This window comes from Hyperoodon ampullatus (assembly GCF_949752795.1).
Source record: "Hyperoodon ampullatus genome assembly, chromosome: 3".
Taxonomy (NCBI): domain Eukaryota; kingdom Metazoa; phylum Chordata; class Mammalia; order Artiodactyla; family Ziphiidae; genus Hyperoodon; species Hyperoodon ampullatus.
Window position 1 is genome coordinate 16,858,270 of NC_136916.1, and position 25,841 is coordinate 16,884,110.

Consider the following 25,841-nt stretch of genomic DNA (forward strand, 5'->3'; position numbering starts at 1 on the left):
TAATTTTTAAATATATTTATCAGTGCAAGATACTTTCAAATTTAAAGTTGCAGTATCATTTTTCCTTGGCTGAAGACAACTGTAAGTCTGTTGCCTTAAAGATAAATCAAGTCTTAATGCTTTCATCCTGGTACGATTATAACGGCTGAATGGATGCCTCTGGGGATAAGAATCTATTCTTCTTTCATAGTGATCAATACTTTCCTGGAAACAAAAGGCATTCTCAATTCAATTAGACCAGGATGAATGGACTTTCCCCTCCATGATGCAAACGTGACTCCCACAAATATATTCGAGTGAGACCTACAGCAGTGCCGGAAGGGAGGAAGTTCTTACGTACAACACGGCATGGCACAAATACACGGAAAAAACCCGAAGCTTCTTTGGGTTAATTCAATGCTGCCTGATAAGATATTTACTTCTCTGTGCCATTGGAGGCTTAGGTCTTGCCAGCCCCAAGGCAGGCTTTTTGTTTGTGAGGCACTGGAAGTTTCTAGAAGCATTCATTCAAGTCTCTGTTTTTTCAGGGTTGCCGCTGACTGAATTTTTAAAAACATTTGTTTTGACTTTACTCATTTTCTTCCCCTCTGTCATCTTAAAATACTTCATCCCCAGGCACCATGATTTATTGTCGCTTTCTTAAATTAACTGTTCTTTCTTCTACTTCCCTTGTCTGACTCAATACCAAAACAAGAAGGCTCTCACGGGTCATTTTTGTGTATTTGGATGTAAAAATTTCCTGTTTTTGGATATGGGGAGAACTCTATTCCTTTGGGTCTCACTTGAAAGCCAATTAGTATTATTTCTTCTCTCAACTTATCACTATTTTAATGAAATGCAAACATTTCTATCGAAGATCATTTCGATTGGAATAGACAGACAAATGGCTTAGGAAAAAAGATACTGTCACTTTAACCAGTTAACAAGGAAACCAAAGTTAGACTTTGGAGGGCAAAGTTAGGAATTTCCCTTATTTATTTATTTTCCAACATAAAGTCTAGTAAAAGTGTTTGCCATTACCAGCAGGTTAAAGCTGCAAGTTTCTTTTCTGGATAATGGCAAATGCTTAAATCCTAAGAGAGGAAAAAGACAGAGAGATAGGAGAGAAAGAGTTTACATTTGAAAATACATTCCATATGAAAGAACAGTAAGAGAGAATATTGCAGCTTTATACAAAAGGGTCAAGAGACATGAAATTGAACTACGGAAAAAGCAGAACAATTAAGCCACGTTGCCAAATCTTCGGAGCCCTTGCCTACCCGGAGGCTGACATCTCACACTAAAATATACTTTCTTCTTAGTCAGTGGGCCACCAGGGTTTGATTCAAGAGGAGGGCTTTCACCAGCGAGAAACAGGGCAGGTTAATGTAACACAATGAGAACCAGTACAAACAAAAAGGCACTTGAGAGGACGTAGACCAGCCAGTGCCAAGGATTCTTCGTTGTGGTTGTCGGCATCACACCCAGTTGCCAGCAGTGTTTGGTGATGGCACAGTTTTCTGTATGGAGTTCACAGCACAAGGTTGAGTACAACACTGGAAAACATCGAGGAAATCTGACGGTATTGCTTCGTAAACAGAACTGACACACTAGACTGGTACTGAGGCTACGGTACTTTAACAGAAAACATCCTACCCCTTCTTTGCCTATGCACAACGCGGGCGATGACACACAAGGCCAGCTTCAGGAGTCCACTGAAATGCGGTTACTCAAATATATTCTGGGCACTAGGCTGCAGGTAGCATGTCCGTCAAAAGGGCCCCACTGAATACACTTGGTGCCAGCATCTTGGATTTTGCAGTTTCCGAAAAGAATCCAGAAGAGGAAGAGAGAGAAGGGAAAGGGGAGTCCGAATGAATGATTAAGTCCATCATACTTGGTCTCAACACCAGCATTTGATCATTCAAAAGAAACCAACAGAAAGAAGCGGACTGTACAGGATTCCGATTGTTAACACAGCTAAGTCGTTCATGTCTGTCGGCCGAACTCATCGAAGCTCCTGAGAAAACCTGGCTTGGCATCAGTAACGCACTTCCCAGCCTGAACAGTGAAAGACCGGCCGGTCCCCAGCTCAAGCTCTGTCCGCCGCTCCACTCTCCTGCTCGCCTGGTCACCTCTGGCTGCCTTCATGCCTCCGAGTAAGTACTCTGTGGATTCAGTTTGTCTTTTTTCAACTTCACGCCATCCACCAGTTCGAAGTTATAGTTCTCCAGGGCAGATAAGTTTCTTTCCGACATCCCATTGTGCCAGCAGGCACAGTACAGCACGACCCCGCACACGGCGCCCAGGAGGACGCCCAGGGCGCTCATGGCGATGATGGTGATGAGGATAGGGTCCAGGGTCTTCAACACGCTGCCTGGCTTCCTGGAGATGTTCTCATCACCGTCTCCCGTGCCTCGGTATCCTGGCGTGCTCCCTGGGGAGAAAAACGAAATTGGCTCCGTGAGCTGCCAACGTACCAGACGACAGTAGACAGAAATGGAGAAGAAGGAAAGAGAAAGGAGTGAAGCACACGTCCTCCCCAAGAGCCTGCGGGGGATTTCTGCAGCGGGGCTTTGGCTCCCCCATCGCCAAGAAACACCAACGTTTAGGTTTGACTCATTGCTGGGAATTGAAGGTGGGAGGGAAGAGTATTGGGTGTTGGTGCTGTGATTCTGACAGGAAGCTTAGCGCATGGAAACCACTGACTCTGGGTAAACAATGAGGGTTCGCTTCTAATCTAATTCCGATTTCATGCAGCCCGCCATCTGTGAGATTGTAATCTGTATTTATCGTCCTTGGCCAGATAGGAGGTCTGTAAACTTTGCAAAATGCTTCGTCACACATTTGTCTAGAGGGGGATTTAACCATTCCTGGTGCATCTGCCTGATCCCCAAACCCGGCACGAGGAACCCGCCCAAGCTGTCTTTCTGTGTGGTAATGCTACCACACATCAGATCTTCAAGTTTCCTCCTTGAGTCAATGGTGGTTTCACTCAAGAAGGAGAGGGCTTTCAGAAAGAAGGCAGGCATGCCTGCTGCTCACATTTAAAGTGGCTTATGGCTCTAGTCTAGAAGCTGGGTCAGTGCTGTGCTGAATAGAACACATTTAATAATCAGCATCTTTGCTGCCCTGGTGGTTTCGCTGGAGATGGTCACACAGCTCTGCATTCAGGCACTGGGGAAATGTTTTCTTTAGAGTGGAACGTGAGAAATTACTAACATGGGAGCTTTGAGTCTCATTACCTGGGACTAGAAATGAGACTAAAATGTCAACGTGCAACAGGCCTGGTGTTTACTTAATGGTGTTCTGACCAACAAGGATTCCAATCAAAGAAAACTAAAAATATGAGACGCAAGTCCCTAAATAGGGGGAAACAAGCCATGGGGACATATTAATATCCTCTCCCTTGATGCAACATTGTTTTGAAACAACCTCTAATAAAGTTTACAACCCAACGTGGACTACATAACTAAGCTAAAAGAGTCACGTGTTAATATGACCAACTGCAGACATGGTGCCATCTTTATTTGTCTCCATCAAGTCCAAGTCTGGCTATAGTAGGTCCACATTTCTAATGGCAACAGGTGCTGCTGTTGATGGACAGGGCACAGAACTGCTGGCAGCAGCTGTGAGTGATGCTGGGGCAAGTGTCCAATACCACCACTGCTGGCAGGAGGCGCAGAGACTTCTGGGAATAAAATAATATCAGGCAAGGCCTAACTCCAACCAAATGTCTTGTGTTGGATCACAAAGCAGTGTTCAACGAAAACACGCATTTTCGAGTTAATCAGTCTGAAGTCCGAGGCTACCACCTAATTTGCTGTGTTACTTAAGGCCAAGCCACTGCTCTGAGTTTCAATCTCCTCATCTGTAAAATGGGGATAAATACACTCAGAGAGCAGCTGTGAGGATTAAATAAGATAACTTATGTAAAGCGATTGGAACATACTAGCTACTCAATAAACCCCCATCAGCATCATCAGCATCATTATCATCAATACTGTGATCATTATCGCAAAACGAGGGTTTCAGTAGAGGAGGCTGGGAACAGATGGCCCAAACAAAACAGATTATCACAGAAACTGGGCTCCCGTTCTCTAAAGATTATATCTGGATATAAACCAGGAACAAGAGTTTGGGTTGGTTTCAAATTATTATACGAAAATTATTGCAGGTCTTCGGGTAAGAAACAATCTTCACTAGTTTCCTGTGTCCATAGTTATAAAATGAGAGTGTTTCACGTCACTGTCCTCTGAGCCCCCTCTTGCAGCTCAGGCAGGGAAGGGCCAGGCTAGCACACGTCCCCAGGGCTCACCCCCTCACACAGGCTGAGCCTCTTACTGCGTGCGGCTCCCAAGTCTGCAGAGCAGGTAGGAGAGGGCACTCTGACGACAGCCCAGGCACAGTACCACGGATGTGGGTGTTTATTTCATGTGAGCTGCTTTGATACACCAGTGCATCAGAGTTCCAGAAAGCTTCTTCATAAATATACTGAAAGCCACAGTAAAATATTTTAAAAATCGGTCAGCAAGACAAATTTACCTGTTTCGTCGATTTTACTTTCTGGGTTCTTTTTATCCAGGTCTGCTGGTTCTGACAAGTCAAACAAAATTGAAAGAGATATTTGAACTGCCAACCAAATACAGTACACACAAACTACATAACCCTTTACACACACACACACACACACACACACACACACCACTAATGGCTCTGCTGGGTTTCCTTTCGAGTTTTTAGTACAATCTGACCCCACCAAGTAACTGGAGAGCTATAGGGAGGCAGTGTTAAATGACTAGGGAATTGGTGTCAGATCTAAATCCAGGAAGCACTGCTGGAGCAGAGTGTGTTGTCTTAGCAGAAGAGCAGGGTGGAGGGAAATGGTTTTGGCATTTGGAGTGTGGGGAAATCTGGTGAAAATAGAAAACAGAAGTGGAGTTGCACATATGGCTACCATCCTGTGCTTTTGCAGATAACTGCTTCGTAAGTGTTAGTTTCTCATATGGTATGTCAGCTCATTAAGGCCAGAGATTGTGTCCTGTGTCTTAACCAAAAAAAATATAGCATCTGGAGGGAGTGGAGTCCTGGTATCCCTTATGGTTCTGAGTAGAACACAGGGACCTGGTTCACTGCTACGTCCCCAGCATTTAGAACAGTGTTCAGAACATACGTGGTGCCTCAATAAATATTTGTTATATTAATGCATGAATAATTAACAAAGAGCTGATAACCTCCCAGCATCCATGGCTAAATATTCAAGGAAATATATTTGTCGAATAACTGTAGTATTATCTTAGACGCCTTTTCATTGTTACAGCAACACAAAGTTTCAATGGTGCTTTAGCTGTGACTTTCTGAGTATAATGCCCAGCAGTAAGCACAGCTAAGTAGATGAGTCACATGAAAACAGAAAGGCTCACGGACTTGTCTTAGCTTCTATACATTCACTGTAGCACTGGGATGCTGCTTTGCACAGAGAAGGTGGTCAGTGAAAACCTGTTGAACCAGATTGAATGTATTTCTTGGTTTCAGCTGGTAGAGCTTGCTCTCCCATTCCAAAAACATCGCCATCAACCTTCTCATCTTGGAATAGGAAAGCAAGCAGTACGTGCCCTGTGTAACTGTATGAAACATACATTTGAACAACTGTGTAGACCTGGATGTGGGGAATTTGTAAAGTAGTTGCAACTTAAATATTAAGCCTTATTTTCTGTGAAGGTCTGCAAAGTACTGTGGCAGGAAGCAGACCTTTATTCACTGCCCTCTTTTTCCCCCAATTCCTTCAATCGACCCTATCAAATTATTGCCACTTTAGGGATTATGTATATCCAATACATTGTATAATAAAAGCTTTGTAAATTGCCGAAATGACCAAAAACCCATTATAGCCAACAGGCCTCCTTTGTCTTAAATTTGCCCAATAGGGTTATTCCATTTTGTTATAATTAACATCCTATTATATAATGATATATAACAAAACTTTAAGTGTAGCAAATGGAGCTTAAGACTAATTACTGTGCTATTACATTGCCATTAGTGGTGCTATTTATAATTATATATCAAGAACTGAGAGAATGAATTGGTTTTCTACATCAGACTCTCACTCATATACACCAGACTGATGAAATCCATAAACTCTGAAATACTAGGCAAAGTGTCTAAATGTCCTTTATTCTTTTGCGTCAACTCAACTGTTTTTAGAGTCAGAAACATCTACTTATTTGTAATAAAGCAAAGAATGATGGTGTCTATGATTCATTCACATTGTAATCTTCATTAAATCCACTGTGATAAAAAATTTCAAAGGCCTGCTGCTTGTTGACACAATCAGATATTTGGAATTATCCAGATGTCTGAGTTTTCCGCTTCTCATCACAATGTTTAGGCATGGCGTAACCAGCCTGGAAACTGTGAGTTTCTTCTTTGCTATGATCTTTGGATTGCATATTATTTGTGTAGTTTTGTGGGTGGCAACCAGACATTCTAAGTGAACCAGGTTAGATAATGGGGCAGCTAAAGGTAGACTGACCTGGCCTTATGCCCTGTTGCACCAGACCACGCGTTCTATAGGATGTACTTATAGCCCACATTAAAATTCGAGGTCCAAATGAGCACGACAAAGACCATTCAGTGGAAGGACACGTGCCCTGAGCAAGCGCTGCTTTGGTTTCTACGGCAACCCATACTTACTTGTGCAGTCCTCTTGAGGGATGTGGTTATTGATGCTAATGTCATCCACTGCAATTCCACCAAGGTTGCCTTTTCCGATTTCACCCTCAAAAATCACCTAACAAAATGAGATCATTTTCACAGTATTTAAATGTTGGGTCCCAAATAACAGTGCTTACAAATGCTTGTTCAGCTCAAGTCACAGCACGTAAATGAAATTCATGAGATTTCGAATGAGCACACGATTTGCTCTTCAATCCATATTAACTGCTTGGGGATGGCATAAAACTTCTCCTCACTGTATCTTTGTATGATACAGAATGTAAAGCTGGAAAAAAGCAGCAAATTAAAGGAATGTTCATTGTGACAGCCCCAAATAATTATTGAGTAGCATTTTCCCTTCTTTCTCAGCAGTCGGTCCTACGTCTGTAATCTAGGAGACTGTGAAATATGCTACTGAGATTATCATCATTGCAGCAGTATCTCAGGTTCATGAAACACCTGAAATAAAATTTGGAATGATTTCCACATCTCATTTGCATAACTTTCAAATATTACCCCAGAGACCCCAAAACAGCTACCCGCCCCATCCTAGAGAAGGGGGCCCACCTGGTAAAGTTTCAGAGATTTGTGCAGCAGGACACGCCCCTCTTTCCAGTGGTCCCCTTGGTGTCCGATGGCCATCCAGACCAACTGGTCGTATTCCTCTGGCTTCTGGTAGCGCAGTTTGACCCTCAGCGTGCCCACGTGTGAACCAGACATGTGATACCAGAAAGTCATGCAGTGGGCAGAGTTCTGGGAATAAACCACAGGGCTCACCAGGCGAGCCACTTTGCCTTTCTGGTTTTCATCAGCTTGGGAGTAGATGAAGTTGCCATCTCCTGCTGTGACAAAAAGCTGTGTTAAAGAGAGTGGCCAGGGGCTTCCCTGGTGGCGCAGTAGTTGAGAGTCTGCCTGCCGATGCAGGGGACACGGGTTCTTGCCCCGGTCTGGGAAGATCCCACGTGCTGCAGAGCAGCTGGGCCCGTGAGCCATGGCCGCTGAGCCTGCACGTCTGGAGCCTGTGCTCCGCAATGGAAGAGGCCACAACAGTGAGAGGCCTGCGTACCGCAAAAAAAAAAAAAAAAAAAAAAAAGAGTGGCCAAATGGATGAACCTTTAGTCTCTTTTCTATCAAGTTCTGCTACTCAAACCTTCTCTCCTGGGCTGAGCACCAGAACCCAATCGTGCAGGGGAAGGGAAAGTGGGCATTGGATGGAATCCTCATTGACACTGGAGGCTCTGCTCTCAGCTTCTGTGAAAGCACGTTTGTGACAGAGGCTGTAAACAGCGCTCGTCTGATACCACGTATCTGGAACGCACTGTCACACGGACACGGGCTATGACTTGTGTTGGTCTCTGCACCATTGCAAGCAGATCAGATGCACAGGAAGACCTATTTCACGCAACCTTAAGATTGCTTCAGCAGCGCGCATGTGAACACAGACACTAAATGGAAACATTTAGATGTATTCTTTTTTATCTACCATTGGAGCAGGTAGACTTCTGGTTGATGATGCTTTGGTCACTGTAACTGCTTGATAATAAAGCTGCAGTTTGTCCAAATAATCTGGCAATCTTTTTTTTTTCCGCCAAACTTCGATTCTTTTCCCCTAGTTTGTTTTAATGGCTTATAAATTCCTTAAATACACCTGAGAGCCTGAAACTCAGCTGTGAGCCCCGCTCCTGTTTGATGTGGGCTTCTGGTTCCAGGAGAGGTGAGGCTGCATTTCTGAGGCTTATTAGAACCTGCCATTTTGGCAACGGAGATGCTTGCCGAGCTTGGAGGACTAACTCCTGGCTCTGCTGTTAATGACCCCCTATGGGAGCACCGCCTTCTGCCACCACCTGGTCTAAACACACAACTTGTGTTTCACTGTTTGCTCTGCAAATAGCAATGCTACTCTAACACCGTACCTGCTGAAAATATGGATCTGATGCTGAGCCTCAGTGGGCAGCAGGATGTTCGGTGTGCTGCCCCAGAGGCTGGTGTGCTTGGGAGATACTCTTTCACTGCATGTATGTGGGCACATCCTCAGTCAGCAGCGTCCAGGTGAAGTGGATGTGTCCTCAGTCGCTTTCCTCCCTCACCTGGCTGCTTGTCTGAGATGGCTCCCAAGCACTCTTAATAAAACCGGTGGGCGGGGAAAATGAAAGGAGGGTGGAAATAAAAACCACGGCCCCGGCAGTATGTGTGATGCTCTGGACCACGCAGACTCAAGTCACCCCTGGGGTTTGTTTCCTCCCACTGATTTACCTGTCTGTGTATGGTGCCACTTCACTCAGCCCACCAAGACGGGCAGGTAAGACATGCCCGCATCTTGCTGCTGTCCCCCGTCCCCGATCTTATGGAGAAGAATGAAGTTGAGGGTGCTTAGCTTAGATGGTCCCTGAGTCAGGCCGCTTCTCTGCCCCCTACTGTGCTGTCTTCTGCCACTGCTGCTCCCCCGGCCATTGGACACCCTCATCCCACTGCGCTGGAGCCGTTTCCCACCCAGAACCAGACTGTGAGCACCTCCAGGGTTGGGTTCCCTCCTTTACACCTGAATCTCCAGTGTCCCTCACTGCATCTGCCATGTATGTGGGCAGCTCGATAGCATATATGCAATGAAGCAGAGGAAGATGCGGGTTGCGGGAATCCTCTGAAAGGAGGAACATAGCTTCATTGTTAGAGGTCGAATGCAGAAAAGCATGTGGGGTTCCTTTGATAAATCCAAAATTGGGCTGCAGGCTATTGTACCCAGGTAGTGTTCATTTTCAGAAATCTCCACGTTAGATTTGCAAAGTGCCACACATGATCTGTGGCAGGCTGTGTGCGTGTATCCTGTGTGGGGGGCTCTTTTCATTCAGACATTTTCATGTTAACAAGTTCCTGCCTTTCAGATGTCGGGCTCACCCATCTCTCTTGGCAAATAATTTTGTGTCTAGTGCTGCAGGGGTTCCTCCTGGTTTGGGCAGACCTGGCACCACTGCCAAGTAAATTGGGGCTTCTGGGAGGACAAAAGAGACCAATCCTTCTGAAGGAATCGCACTTCTCAGCCGCTAATCTAAGACAAGCCCGCCTTTTCTGACACTCCAACACATAAAGTGCTGATGTTTTTCCTTTCAGGGATTTTATCACAGTTCTGGGTCGGGAACTCTCTCTCCGTTTTCTCAATTAGCACTGTACTTCTGCAAGCCTTTTAGCTTTTGTCTCTGGCTAACATAGCTTTTAACCTCCTTTGAATGTCAGATCCTACTGAGCCATTTTGCTTCACTTTGCATCAATTTTTCCACCATTACTGCCTTCATTTCAGCTAATTGCATTTGGTTAATTTGATGCCATTTCTATGTACAGTGCCATTTACAGTCAAAGTATTTTAAGTTTTCTAAAACTGCTTGTCTTAAGATTCAATTGAAAGTGTCTCAGAATTGAAGGAGTCCAATTTTATCCAATTTCCTTGTCATTCTTATTAGGAAAGGAAGTAGCTGTGATGGAAAGAGGGCTATTCAACCTACTTAATGGTTGTATTCACAGGGGAAAGAGTGAACAACAAAGTGGGAAAGGCATCAAGTACCCTTTGCCTGTCCATCGGCCCACTGGCCCACTCATCCCAAGCACAGGCATGGGGAAACTCGGCTTAATGAGATTTCTCAGCATCAGCAAATGCCCCTCTGGGGTCTCTTTTAGGAAACATGACTTGAGGAAGCAGTCCTGTCGGTATCACTGATTAGGGCCGAAGTTTGTGGGTTGGGTGTTTGTGTGGATGTGTGTGTGAGGGTATGCATGTGCGTTTTTCTGCAGGACACTGATGGTTCTTTATTCCATATTTCAAGTTGGGTGATAAAATGACTAGGAGGAAAACAGGATGGCGGTGGGTAAAAGAGCTCCCAAAAGTGGCTGATGGCTCCCTATGTACCCCAACCCTAATTAATCTTAGAAGGAAAGTAAGATAGGAGGTGAGGTGAGTTGAGGTGTGGCGAGGTTTCTATCTGCTCAGAGGGAATGGGCTACATTTACAATCTTCCTCAAAAGCACAAGATTTCTACCCCTACCCCAACCCATTTCCACTTCATGGGTCAAGAGAATAAGCGTTAAGCTCACTTATTGTTTCTTTAGCTGCAAAATAAATGAGATGACACCATCTATGGTGGTGTTTGGACTTGCTTCCAAACAATCCAGAGTCAGGATGCTAGAGATAAAATAAGACTCCTAGGATTTGATGGTTGTTGAAGTTGGGTTATGTACAGAGAGGGTTCACTTTACTATTTCTTTTCTACTTTTGAATACATTTGAAATTTCCCATGAAAAATGTTCAGAAAAAGTAGAAAACAGGTATTAATTCACACACACTGATTTGCCAAGTTTGCTATTTTTCTGAGGGGCCAATCAGTTGCTACACTTAATCAGTATTCTCTACAAAGTGGCCTAAGGGAATCTCTACTAGGGAAAGACATGATGTTAATTCCAGAAAAGAAAAGCAAAAGTGAATGCTCTGTAGTATTTTCTAAACTCCCTACACTCAGAGACCCATCAACCCTCCGCAGTAACTTTCTCTAATTCAAAGAAATGAGGCCACAGTGAACCCTCCGTTACCTGTGTGATCCTGAATCGGTCCCGTCTTGCTGGTCAACACGCTCCATTTGAGCTGCACGTGATTGTCATGCTCCCAGTGACAGAACGTCTTATGAGAACCCCAGCCAAACTCACAGTTAAAACCATATGTTGGAAACTCTTCAGTGGGTGGAAAGGAAAAAAACAGAGACAATCAGAGAAAGACACATTTAATCATTTAGGTCAGAGAGGTCCTTAATTCGTTCATGGAAAGCATGATTTACATAACTTCATGTCTGTTTGAAAATTCCAGGAAAGCCACAAAATCCAGGATTACCACGAAACTCAAAAGATGCATGGAGAAGGCCAAATGCTTCCAACATCATATTTAGTAACATTTAAAAAAAATTTTTTTAATCCAGCTCAAAAAGATGATGGACTGCCTGTCAAACTGCTACATAAAATTTCCAGGAAGGTTACTTTCCAAAGCATGTATATTACATGTATATTATATTAGCATTCTCCCTATTTCCGCAATACTTAATATGAAAGATACTCGGCTCTTGAGGATGAGTCATATAAATTGATATCCACCAGTGAAAAGAATCTTAATTAGAGATTGACCCATGAACCTCAAACATCTAGAAACGTGACTTGGCTGAATATCTCACCCTGGAGGTTATTTGTATTCTCACCACACCAGCTTATGCTTCAGGTTTTTACTGGCAGATCTCTGAAGCATTTCATAAGATTATTTTTTACTTCTGTGCTTTATATCAGGTCAGTTAATTTTAACTGGAAGCCTCTGCTTTTTTAGTGAATTTTCAGATTTGCCTATAAATTGTTTGCCCCACTTAAAACCTCAGTGTAAAGTCAAGTAAAGCCAAAGCATACTTGAATAGGTGCCCACTTGTATATTTTTTAACGTTCAAAATGCTTCCTTTGGAATCTAAAAGGAAAGTATGAAGGGATTCTCAGGAATGATTTGTGTGTTCTACAAGGTGCTATTTGGGTATGGGGTCTTTTAAACCTCCATCGCCTTATTTTTTTACTCAACCCTTTTTTTTGGGAAATTGGTTAACTTTTTAAGAATGGGGGAAATGAAGTCTTTGAGGCTTGGAATTTTGGGGCGGTAAACTTGAGCTAACAATAAAAAATAATCCTAAAGATAAAATTCTCTTGCTTCTGTCAGTCCGCTCCTCCCCCGAGTATACAATAAAATTAAGCACACAATAGGGGCTGGCTTCTCTAATGAGGGTCATTGCTTCTCACTGAGTTCAGGTGTCCACAAGATGGCAGCATTGAGATGAGGAGGAAGGTGCCTAGGGCAGCTAGCCAACTGATCTAAAAAATAAAGCCTCAAAACAACTTCTCTGTACAATAAGGGAAGTATGGTATTATATGCTGTGTTAGGGTCAGGCTGAGAGCCTATCTCATTTGGATCTTTTCTTTAACTTTGTCTAAGCATTTAACACAAATATCTTGCTTTCTTCTCCGAGTCTGGGCTCCCTTGCCCCTCCCCCACTTCAACAATGGCAGGAGGGATTGTAATGGAAAGGTTTAGTGAATAGATAAGAATGAGTTACTTTGCATTTTGAGTTTCCAAGGAACTCTTTTCAAATGCTAATGTGAAATTTGGAAGGAAGGCACCACACGCATTGTCAAAACTGAGCAGGATGGATTCTCCCATCCGATAACAGTGTGACCTGCCAGAGGATTCACAGGGACAGCTGGGAAAGTAAACCTAGGGAGTCACGTGATGTGTATAACGTGAGCACTTTCAGTTCAGGCAAAGGGCTATATTTCACAGCGGTAGTGTCATTGGAGAGATAGATTTCATGCCTAGTCCATCATAACCATGAAATAGGGCTTCTTAAAGCATGAGAAACCCTCTCCAAAATCTGCCCTGCTTTGTGCAGCAAGATTGAATTTTGCAGAAGTAGTGGTCAGCTGAACAGTGACAGAATGGTTGAACAACCTTGGATGTCAACGCCCATAGCCCCGAAAGGTACTATTGTGTAATCTCGTGTTAGAAAATGTTAATATGGGAAAATGTTAATATGTGTGTGGTTCTGGGGTCTCTACTTAAACGTTATTTATAAGGCATGCACAAAGAGGAAGGCAGTAAGCCATTACAGCATACACATTTCTGGTTATATTTGCCTTGTTAATATATTAAATTTATTGTATAATTTACAGAAAACCATACTATCCGTAATTTGGCTATTACTATTCTGGCGATGTCATAAAATATAAGAAGAACTCGGGTATTTTTGTCATGGCCAGGACAGAGGATGGCTTTGCCTGAAAGAGTAATTCAGGCACTTCTCCCGCTCCAGGGAATGGAAGTCAGCCTGTATCTTCCACTGTTCTTCCCAATCTACGAATTTAACATGGCGATCTGCTCTAACTACTCTTTTATCTCCTTGTGCCGATCATATAATTTATGGCAATCTTGTTAAATTAAAATAAATGTTGTTGTTTTTTTTTAATCAGTACCTTTTGTGGGGGATGGGTATGGAGTCAGAATAGTTCAATGTTGAAGATTCAAGCCTGGCTAGAAAGGCTATTAAACACACAAGATACACAAAAACATTTCCAGAAAGGAAAAAAAAAAGAGAGAGAGAAAGAAAGAGGAAGAGAGAAGGACAGAAGCAGAGGAGAAAAGGGCAGAGAAAGAAAGAGAAAGAAAGCAAAAGGACGAATGAAATGTGTATATAGGACTAAGTAGGTGTGACCTTTCAATCTTCAAAATATTACCCAGGCCCTGTGGCTGCACAATTCTCATTAAATTCATTGGGAATAATCTGGCTAAATCCCTTCTTGACTCTTCAAAATAGCAGGAAACAATATTCTGAACTTAAATTTATAGCCCCTGTGAGCCAGCACCAGCTGCGCCTGGTGAACCTAGTTTGCCCGGAGTTAGATCGTTAGCGCCATATACGTGCAAGGATTTAATTTTTAAATCTGGTCTTCAAAACTTCTATTGGGTATGCAAGCTTGCTTACTCATAGACTGGTCTTGCAGTGGAAATAAGTGGAGGTGCCTGGGTCAATGCAACCATGGGTCATGAACATACTCTGAACTGCTCTAGTGGATGTTTGGGGATCCCTGGAGGGTAAGAGGCTTCACCAGGGGGAGCTGGATTTAAAATGCAGGGCTTCTCATCAGTTCCTGGCAGAGCATTAATAGGCTTTTATGCATCCAATTACAACCCAGACAGTATATGAATATTATATGCCCACTGAATGTATTATATTGAGAAGAATCCTCAACATGAAGACTTCAGACTCTGCTTGAATCTCTAGTGGCTTCAGCAAAATCAGATGATGATGCAAGTTTAGGGTCTGACTTGCTGCTGCTTGTCAAGGTGCCTGCAGGACAGTGGGGATCCAGGTATCAGTCGGTTCACCTGACCATGGGGTGAACACCACAGAGTTAGACCTGATCTCTGAGCATTGGCTTAGCCAGGAGGTGACAATGAACGGAACTCCTCAAAGAAGCTCAGACAGTTCACTATCCATAAATGAAGATCTAGAGAGCCAGATTCATGACTCAGACAATGGAAAAACAGGAAACCAAGGCAAGTTGTAAAGGACTCTGGGCTGACTGTAGAACAGACAACCCCATCAATAAGCCCTGTGGTCCTGTAATAGAAAAGAGCAAACCTTGGGGACTTCCCTGGTGGTGCAGTGGTTAAGAATCCGCCTGCCAATGCAGGGGACATGGGTTTGAGCCCTGGTCTGGGAAGATCCCACATGCCGTGGAGCAACTAAGCCCGTGTACCACAACTACTGAGCCTGCGAGCCACAACTACTGAGCCCATGTGGCACAACTACTGAAGCCTGAGTGCCTAGATCCTGTGCTCTGCAACAGAAGCCACCGCAATGAGAAGCCTGCACACCACAATGAAGTGAAGCCCCCACTCACCGCAACAAAGTGTAGCCCCCGCTCACAGCAACCAGAGAAAGCCCGCATGCAACAATGAAGACCCAACATAGCCAAAAATAAACAAACAAACAACTACATTAAAAAAAAGAGAACACAACCATATTATAAAAAAAAGAAGAAGAAGAACAAACCTGACTGCATATTGGATCTATTCCTTTAGCTCTAACCCTGTGCTCTCTTGCCAGTGCTTAGCCTTGTTGCCTCTGCACTTTTGTAAAAGAATGTTGCCTATAGCCTGAAATATACAGGAAAGCCCATTCTCAAGGCTGACCTTTAAAGGTATAACACTTTTCCATTCATGTAGAAATAAAAAGTTGCAGAATATAAAATAACAATTGTCTTGGAGGTTTATAGGAACATTGTGACCACACGTCCATGAACAGCTGCAAGAACAAAGGATTCCAGCACTAAGAAGTTTACAACAACCAGCCACACCCCCTCCCCTTTTAGTCTAAAAGAAGCTTGAATCCTAACTCGGGTAAGATGGTTCTTTGGGACACTAGTCCACCATCTTCTTGGTCTGCAGGCTTTCTGAATAAAGTTGCTATTCCTTGTCCTAATACTTCGTCTCTCGATTTATCGACCTGCCGTGGGGTGAGCAGTATGAGCTTGAACTCGGTAACAGTTTGACGTGAACTTGTTCAGGTGGTGGTAGCAAGGGGTCTTACTGGTTCATGATTTGTACCTCTGCCCTCTGACCACAGTAGACCCTATGAGATGACTGTCTGCTCTGGATTTCCTCTGTGAAGCTATCAAGACAAAGGCCTTGAGTTCATGCACAAATAAAAAGTTCACAGAGCCATTCCTGGTCTCATAACAAAGACTTCCAGCACTAAGGGTGAGTCATCCCATTTGGGGATCTGATGTACCTTTCCATTTTCTCCAAGGTTGCTGTTCATGTTTGGTTTTTTGATGACCCCTAGTTCTTTGGACAGGCAGGAAAAGAGATGAGATCTAACAAGCTAGCTGGCAACTTCCTAGTGATTGTAATTAACTCTCTGGCAAGAGGAAAAACTAGAGAGACAGTTAAAATGTTTGTTACATTATTAGAACGTCACTTGTTCACCTAACCCCTCTCCCCTGTGACAGAGGGTCATAAAGAACCTGCAAGGAAGTTACCCCATAAAAACCACCCTGATGGGGCTCAGTGGGAAACCAGGAATTTCCTATCCGGGAAGATGGGAAGAGAGCAAGAGCCCCATCCAGGAGGCAGGGGCAGCCAGCCAATCCCCTAAGGCTACGTTTTATAACCTGAAAAGGTGTGGATGGGACTCCTGGCTGGCTGTTGGAATTTAGCTGAACACTATTCTTCAGTTTCATCTTCGGTATTTGGGGGTGTCTGAGCTGAGTGATAGCAGGGAGTCTGTCACCCTGAGCCCACCATGGCGAAACCTGGGGTTAAGTTCAGCTAAAGGGAAGTTTGTTTTGCTGGTTAATCGGGTCAAGAGTGACAGCACCCTTTAAGGAAGCATGCTAATCAGAGCAGTCCTTTCTGCTTTCTGCTGGCTGCGGAGGGTCTGCTGTTGAGGAAACAGTGATGTACACCACATGCCCCATTAAGAAGTGACCGTGGAGGCCAAGGCTGCGGGCTTCAGTAGAGGAAATGGGAGAAGCTGGTGAGCTGACCTGTTCACCTCACTCTAATGATTAACTTTAAAGTATGTAAAACTTCTGATTGCTTATACGGACTGTTTCCCCTGGTGTGTGTCTGTGGGGAAGATTTTCAAAAAATACTAACAGAATACAAAAGAGACTGAGGGGGAGGCCACCTTATCCTGTGGCTGGGCCCTGATCAACAGCAAACCAGAGTCATCACAGGGCCTCTATTAATAAAAGGATGCAGAGGTGCCCTTCCCGAGGGCACTCCTCTCCGGGCGCAATGCTAGCCCTGGTTTCCTGCACCCCATCTCGTGGCGCACCCACTGGAAATGCGGCTGTAAACCTGCCAACTCTGTGGCAGACAAAACTGACAAACTTCGCCTGTCTCCGATTTGCTGAGTGGCGATGAAAATAAATAGTCAGGCTGCTGCCTGGGAGACTTCCTTCTCCTGAGTTTGCAAACACAGTCCGTGTCCTAGATGTGCTGCGTTTAAACAAAGTATGTTCCTCGGTTCCTTCCGCTGAGAGCGGGGATTGTCACCATTTGGCAATGACTGATGGGGAAGGAAATGTTGCTCCCTGCTGCATATACATGTGGATGAAAGGAAAGCAGTGTTTATGGCTCATGCTTGCGGACCAGATGCTGGTGGCATCTCTGCTAGGACTTCGAGGGAAACGGAAATTGAGAACCGTAGCGATGTGCTATTTTGTGGGAAAGGACAGGCATATGTGAAATCTACCACATTTTCTCTTTGGTATTTGATACCTGATTGTATAGTGCTGTCTATCACGGTTGGCTTTTCTGTGGTCAGCACAGTGGTACCACCTGAAACACAGAAACAGTAACATATGAGATGAGAAAAAGGCAGCATTGTAGGTAATATTTAGTAGAGAATGCTGTATGCTTACATACATCTGTTAGAGGCTAGCGGTTCCCTCAGATAATTCTGCCTTTAATTCCAGCTATAGCAAATGTCTTAAATTTTGTTCACCACAATACATTTATTCATAAAGCATCTAGGCAGTATGGAGAGTTCCAGACTTCCTTCCAAGGGCATTCCCTGACTCCCAGACTAATCGACGACGCTCACAATTGCAAGAGTGAAAAGCAAAGGCCGCCCAAGGTCCTTAGTGACTTAAGTATTAAACTTGACCTAGACCTCTAAGCTTCAAATAGTTTCCCAAGGTTTCAGATGTGTGTCTTGGGGGGAGTTGCAAGGCTGGTCCCCCCAATCTATTTTAAAAACTGAAGTTTTAAAGCGGATGGCAGTAATTCCTCCTTTCTTTTGCTGCTGTGGTTGTTTGTTTTTCCCAAGGACAAATAATTCCGCCCAGTATGCAGTTCGGAGAAGCTGCAGGAAAAGGGGAAGGGCTGGAGGAACACATTTCTTCACAGTCCCGAGGAGCTGGAAGACTGCACAAACGACACCCTGAATGCTGTCAACTTCAGTCAGCCTGGGTCGACTTGGAATTCATGGTCTGGGGACCAGTGGAAACTTAGATTTACCCTCTTAGCTTAGGTATCTTAGCTCAGCCATTTTCCACCCTTCGTCATGAGACTTCTGTTTTAAAGTCCTGTTCTTCAAGTTGCCCAACCCACAAGCATCACCTGAACGCTTCTTGCAAAACTGGTTTGCTGTTTATTACTTTGGTGCTTGAGAAAGCCATTTCTCCATATGTGTGTCTGCCTTGCAGATCATGGTCGAGAGCATCTATTTGCTTTCCCAAGAGAGAAAGTCCTGGGTAGACTCAGGGTAAGGGCATGGGGGGCTCAGGCCCATCATGGAAAGTTTGGAGGTGGCTATGAGGTGCCACTGTACCCCTTCCAGTAGTGTCATTCAATAGAGACTGTAATCATCTCTATTCTGGCCGAGCCCTAGTCCTATCCTGCAGCTCCCATGGGTGAGAAATCATCCGGATCGTGAATCAGAGAGCCGTAAAACCGAGCTCTTGAAGTGGCCTGAAGATTTCTGAGCTAGTCCACTGTAGCACCAAGTCGTGTTACCCCTGCTCGCCCAGTAAATATTCTGGATAAGTGGTCTCACGTGTGCATGGCCTCAATGAGGCAGGCGCTAGGAGAAGCCATTACATATATTATGGGTTAAGAAGGTGAATCTATAATGGCAGAATTGGAGGGAGGCCAGACGCATTAGCATTCCGTTCCCAGTGGTCTTACAGGAGAAAGACTCAAGGTGAAAATTCACTTTTAAAAACAGATATGCACTGTCAGTTTTGTTAGAGGTTGGGAACCAAATTCCGCTGTTGGGTGCACACAGACCCAATGTGAAATGTGGCCTCCTGGTGCCTTTGGAGCCAACTGTATTATCTAATGACATCAAAGGCATTTGCAAATGAGTAACTTCAAGGGTGAATTTTCACCTTGACAAGCAAGCAAAGGAGAGCAAAACCTCTCCTCATTTCCATGCATTTGGTACAGTTCACCTGGAATTCAGTGTTGTTAATAGATAATGAGCATTTTACTAAATACTTATTTCCCCCTATATTCAAATAGGTCACCCCCAGGAGAAGACATTAAAGTGACCGTCTCTGTTAAGGAACCGAACCTTCAGAGAGCATTGATCCAAATTTCCATGCGGCCAACCATCAGGGTGAAAGGGAGAATACTTTTCGTTTGGTTTTAAGACACTGAACGTTCAAAGTTTGCAGCTATGACAGAAAGAGCAAGGAGGGTACAGACTTGTGTGTGAGCCCAGGAGGTGAGATGCTCACCTGTGAAAAGATAGTGGGTTAGGGGCAGGCTGGGCTGCTTGCAAACACGGGCAAATGTCAGCCCGCCTTTCTTCAGAAAAGACTAACACAGCTTCATAGAGCATAGAGCTTCATAGAGCATAGAGCTTCAGAGAGCATAGAGCTTCATAGAGCAAAATTAGCTTTTAAAAAAGGACAAATGGGCTGTCATTGCAGTAAATGAATACAAAGCATGAGAATGTCTTCTTAGATCACCTCTTCTTGTTGGGGGAATAGAGTGAGCCTTAAGAGCACCCCCAGAAGTTCTTAATATATACACGTATAGATCAAATTATTGAAACAAATGTGCTGGCCTGAGAAAATGACTTTTTTTTGGTCAGGGTGATATGTAAAAAAAAAAAAAAAAAAAAAACTAGAATGCATTTTTTTCTATCTACCCAATACATGATTTTAAATGCTATAGATAAACTATCGCCTTGTACTTATAAAGGACTGTCAGTGTTTCCAGTCAAAATGACCCATTTTCTGTGGTTTGCAACTCGGGGCCATACACAATTTGCTCCAGGCTAACAGACTCACCCTATTTCATTCAAAGGCTTAGGTTTCAATTGATTCAGTCATGAGCCGATGCACAAATGAGAAGGTTGGTTGTTCTGACACGAGGAATAAATCTGAGGCTTTGTCTCTAATCAATATTAACTGACCACTTTAGGGTTTATAAAGGAAAGAACCTCTCCTCAAGAGGGTAATTGAACAGGGGAGTCTCTGATGACTGCAGACATTCCTTTTTATGAGGATTTTCACTACGGATGGGACATGTGACCGGGTTTGCAAAAAGCCTGAGGTTTGCAGAGTGTTCACAGGCGACCTTGGGAAGGTTCTGTAGGACCTGTTTCACCAGACTGGTACTCTGTTTTAACATCAGCTGTATAAGCTTTTTAGCTGGAGCTTGACGTCTTACAAAGAAAAGCCCTCTGCGTTAATTAGAGTAATTTTTGTGGCTTGCAACTACTTATATACAAGATGTGTTTTCAAAAGCCCGTAGCCACGTGACATTTATTGGCCATTCGACTGTAAGCAATTATCCTGGAAATTTGGAGGCAGAGAACCTTAGGAAGTAGGATTTAAATGTAAACTCAGTTCATGGTACTAAACTTCTGAGCTAGATTTTACCCCTTATTCCATCTCAGGGTGCAGAGCAGTCTTGCTCCTTCAGAAGAGAGCTTTTGAAGTAATTGGAAATCTGGAACATTTCCTTCCACATTTTACACTAATGCGTTAGTGCACTATTGTGGCACTATTGTGAAGTTACATGGTAACGCCTTCAGTTTCGCCCATGAAAATAAATTACGTGGGCTCTCCTGAATCCCTTTTGGGTAAAAATACAGACCTGCATCCATGGGCTCGTGTTTAATGTAAAATGGGAGTCAGATGCTGTAAGAAACTGTGTTTTGATCTGGGTAGCAGTAAAGGCCCCACGGTACCTTTGGCAGCAATAGGGTGATAATTCTAGTGCTTTGGCCAGTTTCCAAATGGTGGCATCCCATTTCCCCACTTGCTTAATGTTTCCTCTGCCAGTCCAAGGAGAAGAGAAGGTCACTTTCTAGCTTTTAGGGTTTTAGAATATCATGGAGTAATCCTCTAAATAAGTCGGCGAGGCACGTGGCACACACCATCCCTGATATATTTGCTAGTGGTGGTGTCAAATAACAACAAATTCTGCCCTTGTAAATTCTAATGTAAAACGATTCGCAAAATCCTAGCTTAAAAGCTGCATTTCAAATATAAGCTTGGGCTTCCCTGGTGGCGCAGTGGTTGAGGGTCCGCCTGCCGATGCAGGGGACGCGGGTTCGTGCCCCGGTCTGGGAGGATCCCACATGCCGCGGAGCGGCTAGGCCCGTGAGCCATGGCTACTGGGCCTGCGCGTCCAGAGCCTGTGCTCCGCAACGGGAGAGGCCACAGCAGTGAGAAGCCCACGTAATGCAAAAAAAAAAAAAAAAAAAAAAAAAAAAAATATAAGCTTGATTTCATTAATTAGTTGGTTAAAGGAGCCACTCAAAAAATTTGATCCCTGTTAGAAAATGAAAATAAACGTTCTCCAGCGTGTGGTTATGTACGGGTGGTGCATATGTTATCTCGGAAGGGGGTGGAGGTCGAAGATGAGAATCAGTTTATGTTACATTTAGCCATGGAGGAATTCTTATCCAATGAAGACAATCCTAGCCTTTGGCTCTGAAAATGGCTAAAATCATCGTTCGAATGGCTGTGGCTGTGAAGGACAATTTGTTTACATGACGACATGAGGAAATGAAGATGCACGTGTTTTGGCAAGGCTTCCTCCCGCCTGCCGCCGTGAGGATTTCCGCAAACACAAACAGACGTTAATTAGCAGGTCTTGACTACAACATGAACTGAGATGGCACAGCAATGGGATGAAGATGGTTTCTGCACCTGTGAGCTGGAAGTCATCACCTGTTCCGCTGTGGCAGTTGGCCTGGTCGTCATCACATTCATCCACCAGGTTCCCATTGGGAGTGGTCGGTCCAGCTGTAGGTGCTGAAACAAGATCCAAACATTATTTTCTCGCACCTCTGAAATGTATTCTCCAGCCCCCGGCTGTTGATTCTGCTAATGCTTTTGCAGAAAACTCTAATCTGTGGTTAGAAGACCGGGAGCGTGGTTTGCCTCTCTTTCAGGAGCGAAATATACTCGGATTTTGCAGAATGCATTGGGGACTGCTTTGTTTTGGTATTTGATCCATATCTCCTTCGTAGAATTGGCTGCCTTAGCATTTTATACATTGTTATCTACATACACATCCTTTTTCTGAAAAGTTCTTGTATTCTCACTGGTTATTTATTCATGACCCTGAAGTTGGGAACTTTGATGATAGAGATTTGGCTTGAACTGTTTTTCCTTTCATTTTCAAGGTGCTAGAGGACTCACTTGTCATGAATTCTTTTACATTCTTGGTATTTACTAAGTTTGCTAAGTTTATCTTGTAATATTTTCCCCAAAAGGGAGTCTCAACATTCATTTTTAGTACAATATTGTTCTTTACTTCTTTATTTTTTTAAAGAGCGACTCCATTTCCCTCTAAGTAAGCTTCTCAGATTGTGAGCCAAGGCAGGTGTCTGGGAGTTCCCTGGGGTCATTTTACCTTAACTCCCAGAGGACTACATTCCACTGCTGGCAGGTATTCCCATAGCTTTGAGTTTGTAGTTGAAAAGTAGCCAACATTAATCAAAGACTGCTTTTGAAGTTCTTTAAATTTAGTTCCGTCTATTTTTTTTTCCAGCCTGTTACTCATTTTTGCAATCTGTTTAATATCTTACAGTTTTCGGCATTACATTTCACTTTACATGACTTGAGATAATGGACAGTTCTCTTGATGTTTGAAAACCAGACAAGATGCTGGGAGTGGGGGCCTGTTCTTGAATAGCTTCTGGCCAATTGGAATGTGCTGGTAACTGCTGCTTTCTCAATAAAAATTTGACCCTGTTTGTTATTGTGCTAAAGGACTGAGCAGAGTTATAATAAATGCAGAAACATAGCTAGTTTCAACTTCCTCAACTGCCCCAAACACACACCAATAATAATTAGGAAATCACCACGTACAGGTAATATTCACACCGTTCAGGCGTACAAACTAGACTTTGTAAAATGCATACACACATATTCTGGGTTCTGCTTATTGCTAACACTGAATCAATAGAATCCTCTTTGGCAATCCAGATGCTTGCCTTTGCTAAGCTGCCTTTGCTCTTGGTAACGTGCCACTTTCAAACTCTCTATTCATCTTGCTGGTTTTTCCACATTCCTTATGGTATTTAAAAAGGAGGAGTTTTGCACTGGAAGTGGCCCAGGGTAGTACGGGGATTAAATTGAAAAAAGTAAAAAGTGATGTCCCCATTTTACTACTTGAAAATATTTTATCTTCTGTGGTTCTCTAACTGTTTCTTAAACATAAGTGCTGGCCCCAAATAAGATGGAGACTCCGAGATGGCTGGCTTGCACCTCACCCTCTTTCTCTATCTTTGGGTATCTCCTGTAGCACAAGGTACAAAGTCAGTATTTAATAAGGGCCTGTTAATCGTTTTAAGGGAGAAGAAAAACATTCCCTTTCACCAACTGTGTTAAACAGCTTTGACAATACTCTCCCTGGATGCTGGCTCCTTGTGTGGCTTGGGGCAACTTCCCCACCTCGGTGAGTGCCTGCAAACATCTGCAGCAAATCCCTTCACCACCATTGCTACCTCACCACAGAGTTGACACTGGCAAACTGCCACCAGGCTCAGTCTTTTCAACTCTCCGTTCATTCCACCTTCTAAATCAATGTCGCTTCCCAGAATCGAGGCTAAAGTCCTGCATCGGAGCAGCAGACGCCCTTTTCCAGGCAACCACACTGCTGAGCACACTGAACGAATGTGTCTGCAGGTGGTTCAGCCTGCCCATCCCTTCTTTTTCTTGGCATCTTTGCCAAAGTCCTGGCACATGGTCATTCTTGGTCTGTGTTGACAGTGACTAGGTGATTCAGAGGTCCTGGGACATAACTACAGATATGGAAACAACTACCAAATAAAGAATCGGAGATAATGGCCTGCTTTTAAATAAACACATAGGAAAGCAGCTACGAATTATTCACTAGGATGGTGATTTATAGCTTACGATTCTTGAGTGTGTAAGAAATGTTTTATGATATTTAATGTGCTCAGGAATGTAATTATATTGGGGTAGCTGAAAACACAAATAATTTTGAAATCCCAAGAAGGAGATATTTAAGAGGCATCCTTCCAAACAACTCTGAGCATATGCTCAATGGATGAACATCTGGGTACCAACAATAGCCATTCTTTGCACTAACCTAGAGAAAGACCTTTATGGGGATGAAAAAGTTGGTATAAGGTTACTCATTTATGCCCAAATTGAAGGCAGATGGGAATTCCAATGCACAAAAGCATTAAATAGTACACTAAGCAACCATCATATTTTTTCAAACATTCATCTCATTCATTATGTGAAAAAATGCAGAGGAGAGTGCAGTTCTGAGGTCAGTGTGAGAAGTGAATTTGTCCTTGATATGACCTTCCTATGATAACCTAAGTCTATCTTTAGACAGACCTCACTGTACATTATATATATTATCTCATGTAAAGTTTTGTTTCTCTGCAGCAGCCTAAGAAATTCATGCAGGGGACTTCCCTGGTGGTTTAATGGTTACGGCTCTGTGCTTCCACTGCAGGGGGTGAGGGTTCAATCCCTGGTCGGGGAACTAAGATCCCTCAAGCCTCACAGCGTGGCCAAAAAACCCCCAAAACCAAGCCAAACCAAACCAAAACAAAACAACCAACAAAAATTCATCCAAGATAATGTCTTGATGTTTCAGCCTGTCAAATGCTGCTTCCTGCTAGTATGTGATGGTAGTCAACACTGCAGATGCCAACTTGGACCAGACACGGACCTCTGAACAACACTAAGAAGGTCATGCAATCTGTGGTCACCGGGGGTTGAGGGAGGGAGAGGGAGGGGGACTGCTTAATGGGTAGGGGGTTTCACTTCGGAGCGATGGAAACGTTTTGGAACTAGATAGAGGTGTTGGTTGCATAAATAATTGTCAACGTACTAAATGCCACTGAATTGTTTACTTTAAAATGGTGGATTTTAGGGAATTCCCTGGTGGCCTAGTGGTTAGGATTCGGAGCTTTCACTGCAGGGGCCTGGGTTTGATACCTGGTCAAGGACCATCCTACATGCCACGAGGTGCGGCCAAAATACAACAACAACAACAAAATAAAATAAAATAAAATAATTTAAAAAAACAAAATGGAGGATTTTATGTTATGTGAATTTCACAATACATCATTTAAAAAAAATAGTCAAAGAAGACAACCCCACAGAATCTGAGGAGCGTTATGGAAACAACCCACAAAAAATTAGGATGTAAAGGCACTGTTATGGAAGACAGGGCACGGGGCCAAGTCCTGAAGGATGGGCACGGTTTCTAGGGGCAAATCCCAGGGGCAAAAAGTGCTGGTGTGTTGGTCTACCACCTCCATCCATGCTGAACTACTTGAGTGTAAGGTCCACGTCCTATAGACCTTTGTGTTCCTGGTGCCTCCTTTGTGTCTGGGAAAGAACTTGTACTCAGTAAACATTGTCAAATGAGAAGATAAATGAATCCCAAGGGGGTAGACAAAGGACTAGGGGAAAGATCTGGGAATGGTGCAGTGTGCACTTAGGGACAGGAGAAGGCTGCTTGTCTACAAGTCTTCCTGCTAAAACAGGGAGAAATGAGGCTCAGTAGCGTATTTGCTGAATAAGGCGTGCAGGGCGCCAGGTGATGAGCCTTATGGACCAGC

At 43.7% G+C, this 25,841-nt stretch overlaps 1 protein-coding gene across 6 annotated transcripts in view; it reads right to left on the bottom strand.

Moving 5' to 3' along the window:
* Positions 1–2,126: 2,126 nt before the first annotated feature.
* Positions 2,127–25,841, bottom strand: part of NRP1 (neuropilin 1) — a gene marked incomplete at both ends in the record, with an annotated part of 134,841 nt that continues 111,126 nt past the window's right edge. Inside the window, 7 exons of one of the 6 annotated variants that reach the window (XM_079700369.1) lie at positions 2,127–2,416; positions 4,525–4,575; positions 6,673–6,769; positions 7,261–7,532; positions 11,266–11,403; positions 17,540–17,599; positions 21,934–22,038. In XM_079700369.1, coding sequence (XP_079556495.1) covers positions 2,127–2,416; positions 4,525–4,575; positions 6,673–6,769; positions 7,261–7,532; positions 11,266–11,403; positions 17,540–17,599; positions 21,934–22,038 — 1,013 coding nt within the window. Of the gene's footprint in view, positions 2,417–4,524; positions 4,576–6,672; positions 6,770–7,260; positions 7,536–11,265; positions 11,404–17,539; positions 17,600–21,933; positions 22,039–25,841 lie in introns of all 6 variants that reach the window. The other 5 variants (XM_079700368.1, XM_079700371.1, XM_079700370.1 and 2 more) reach the window with 5 other exon arrangements.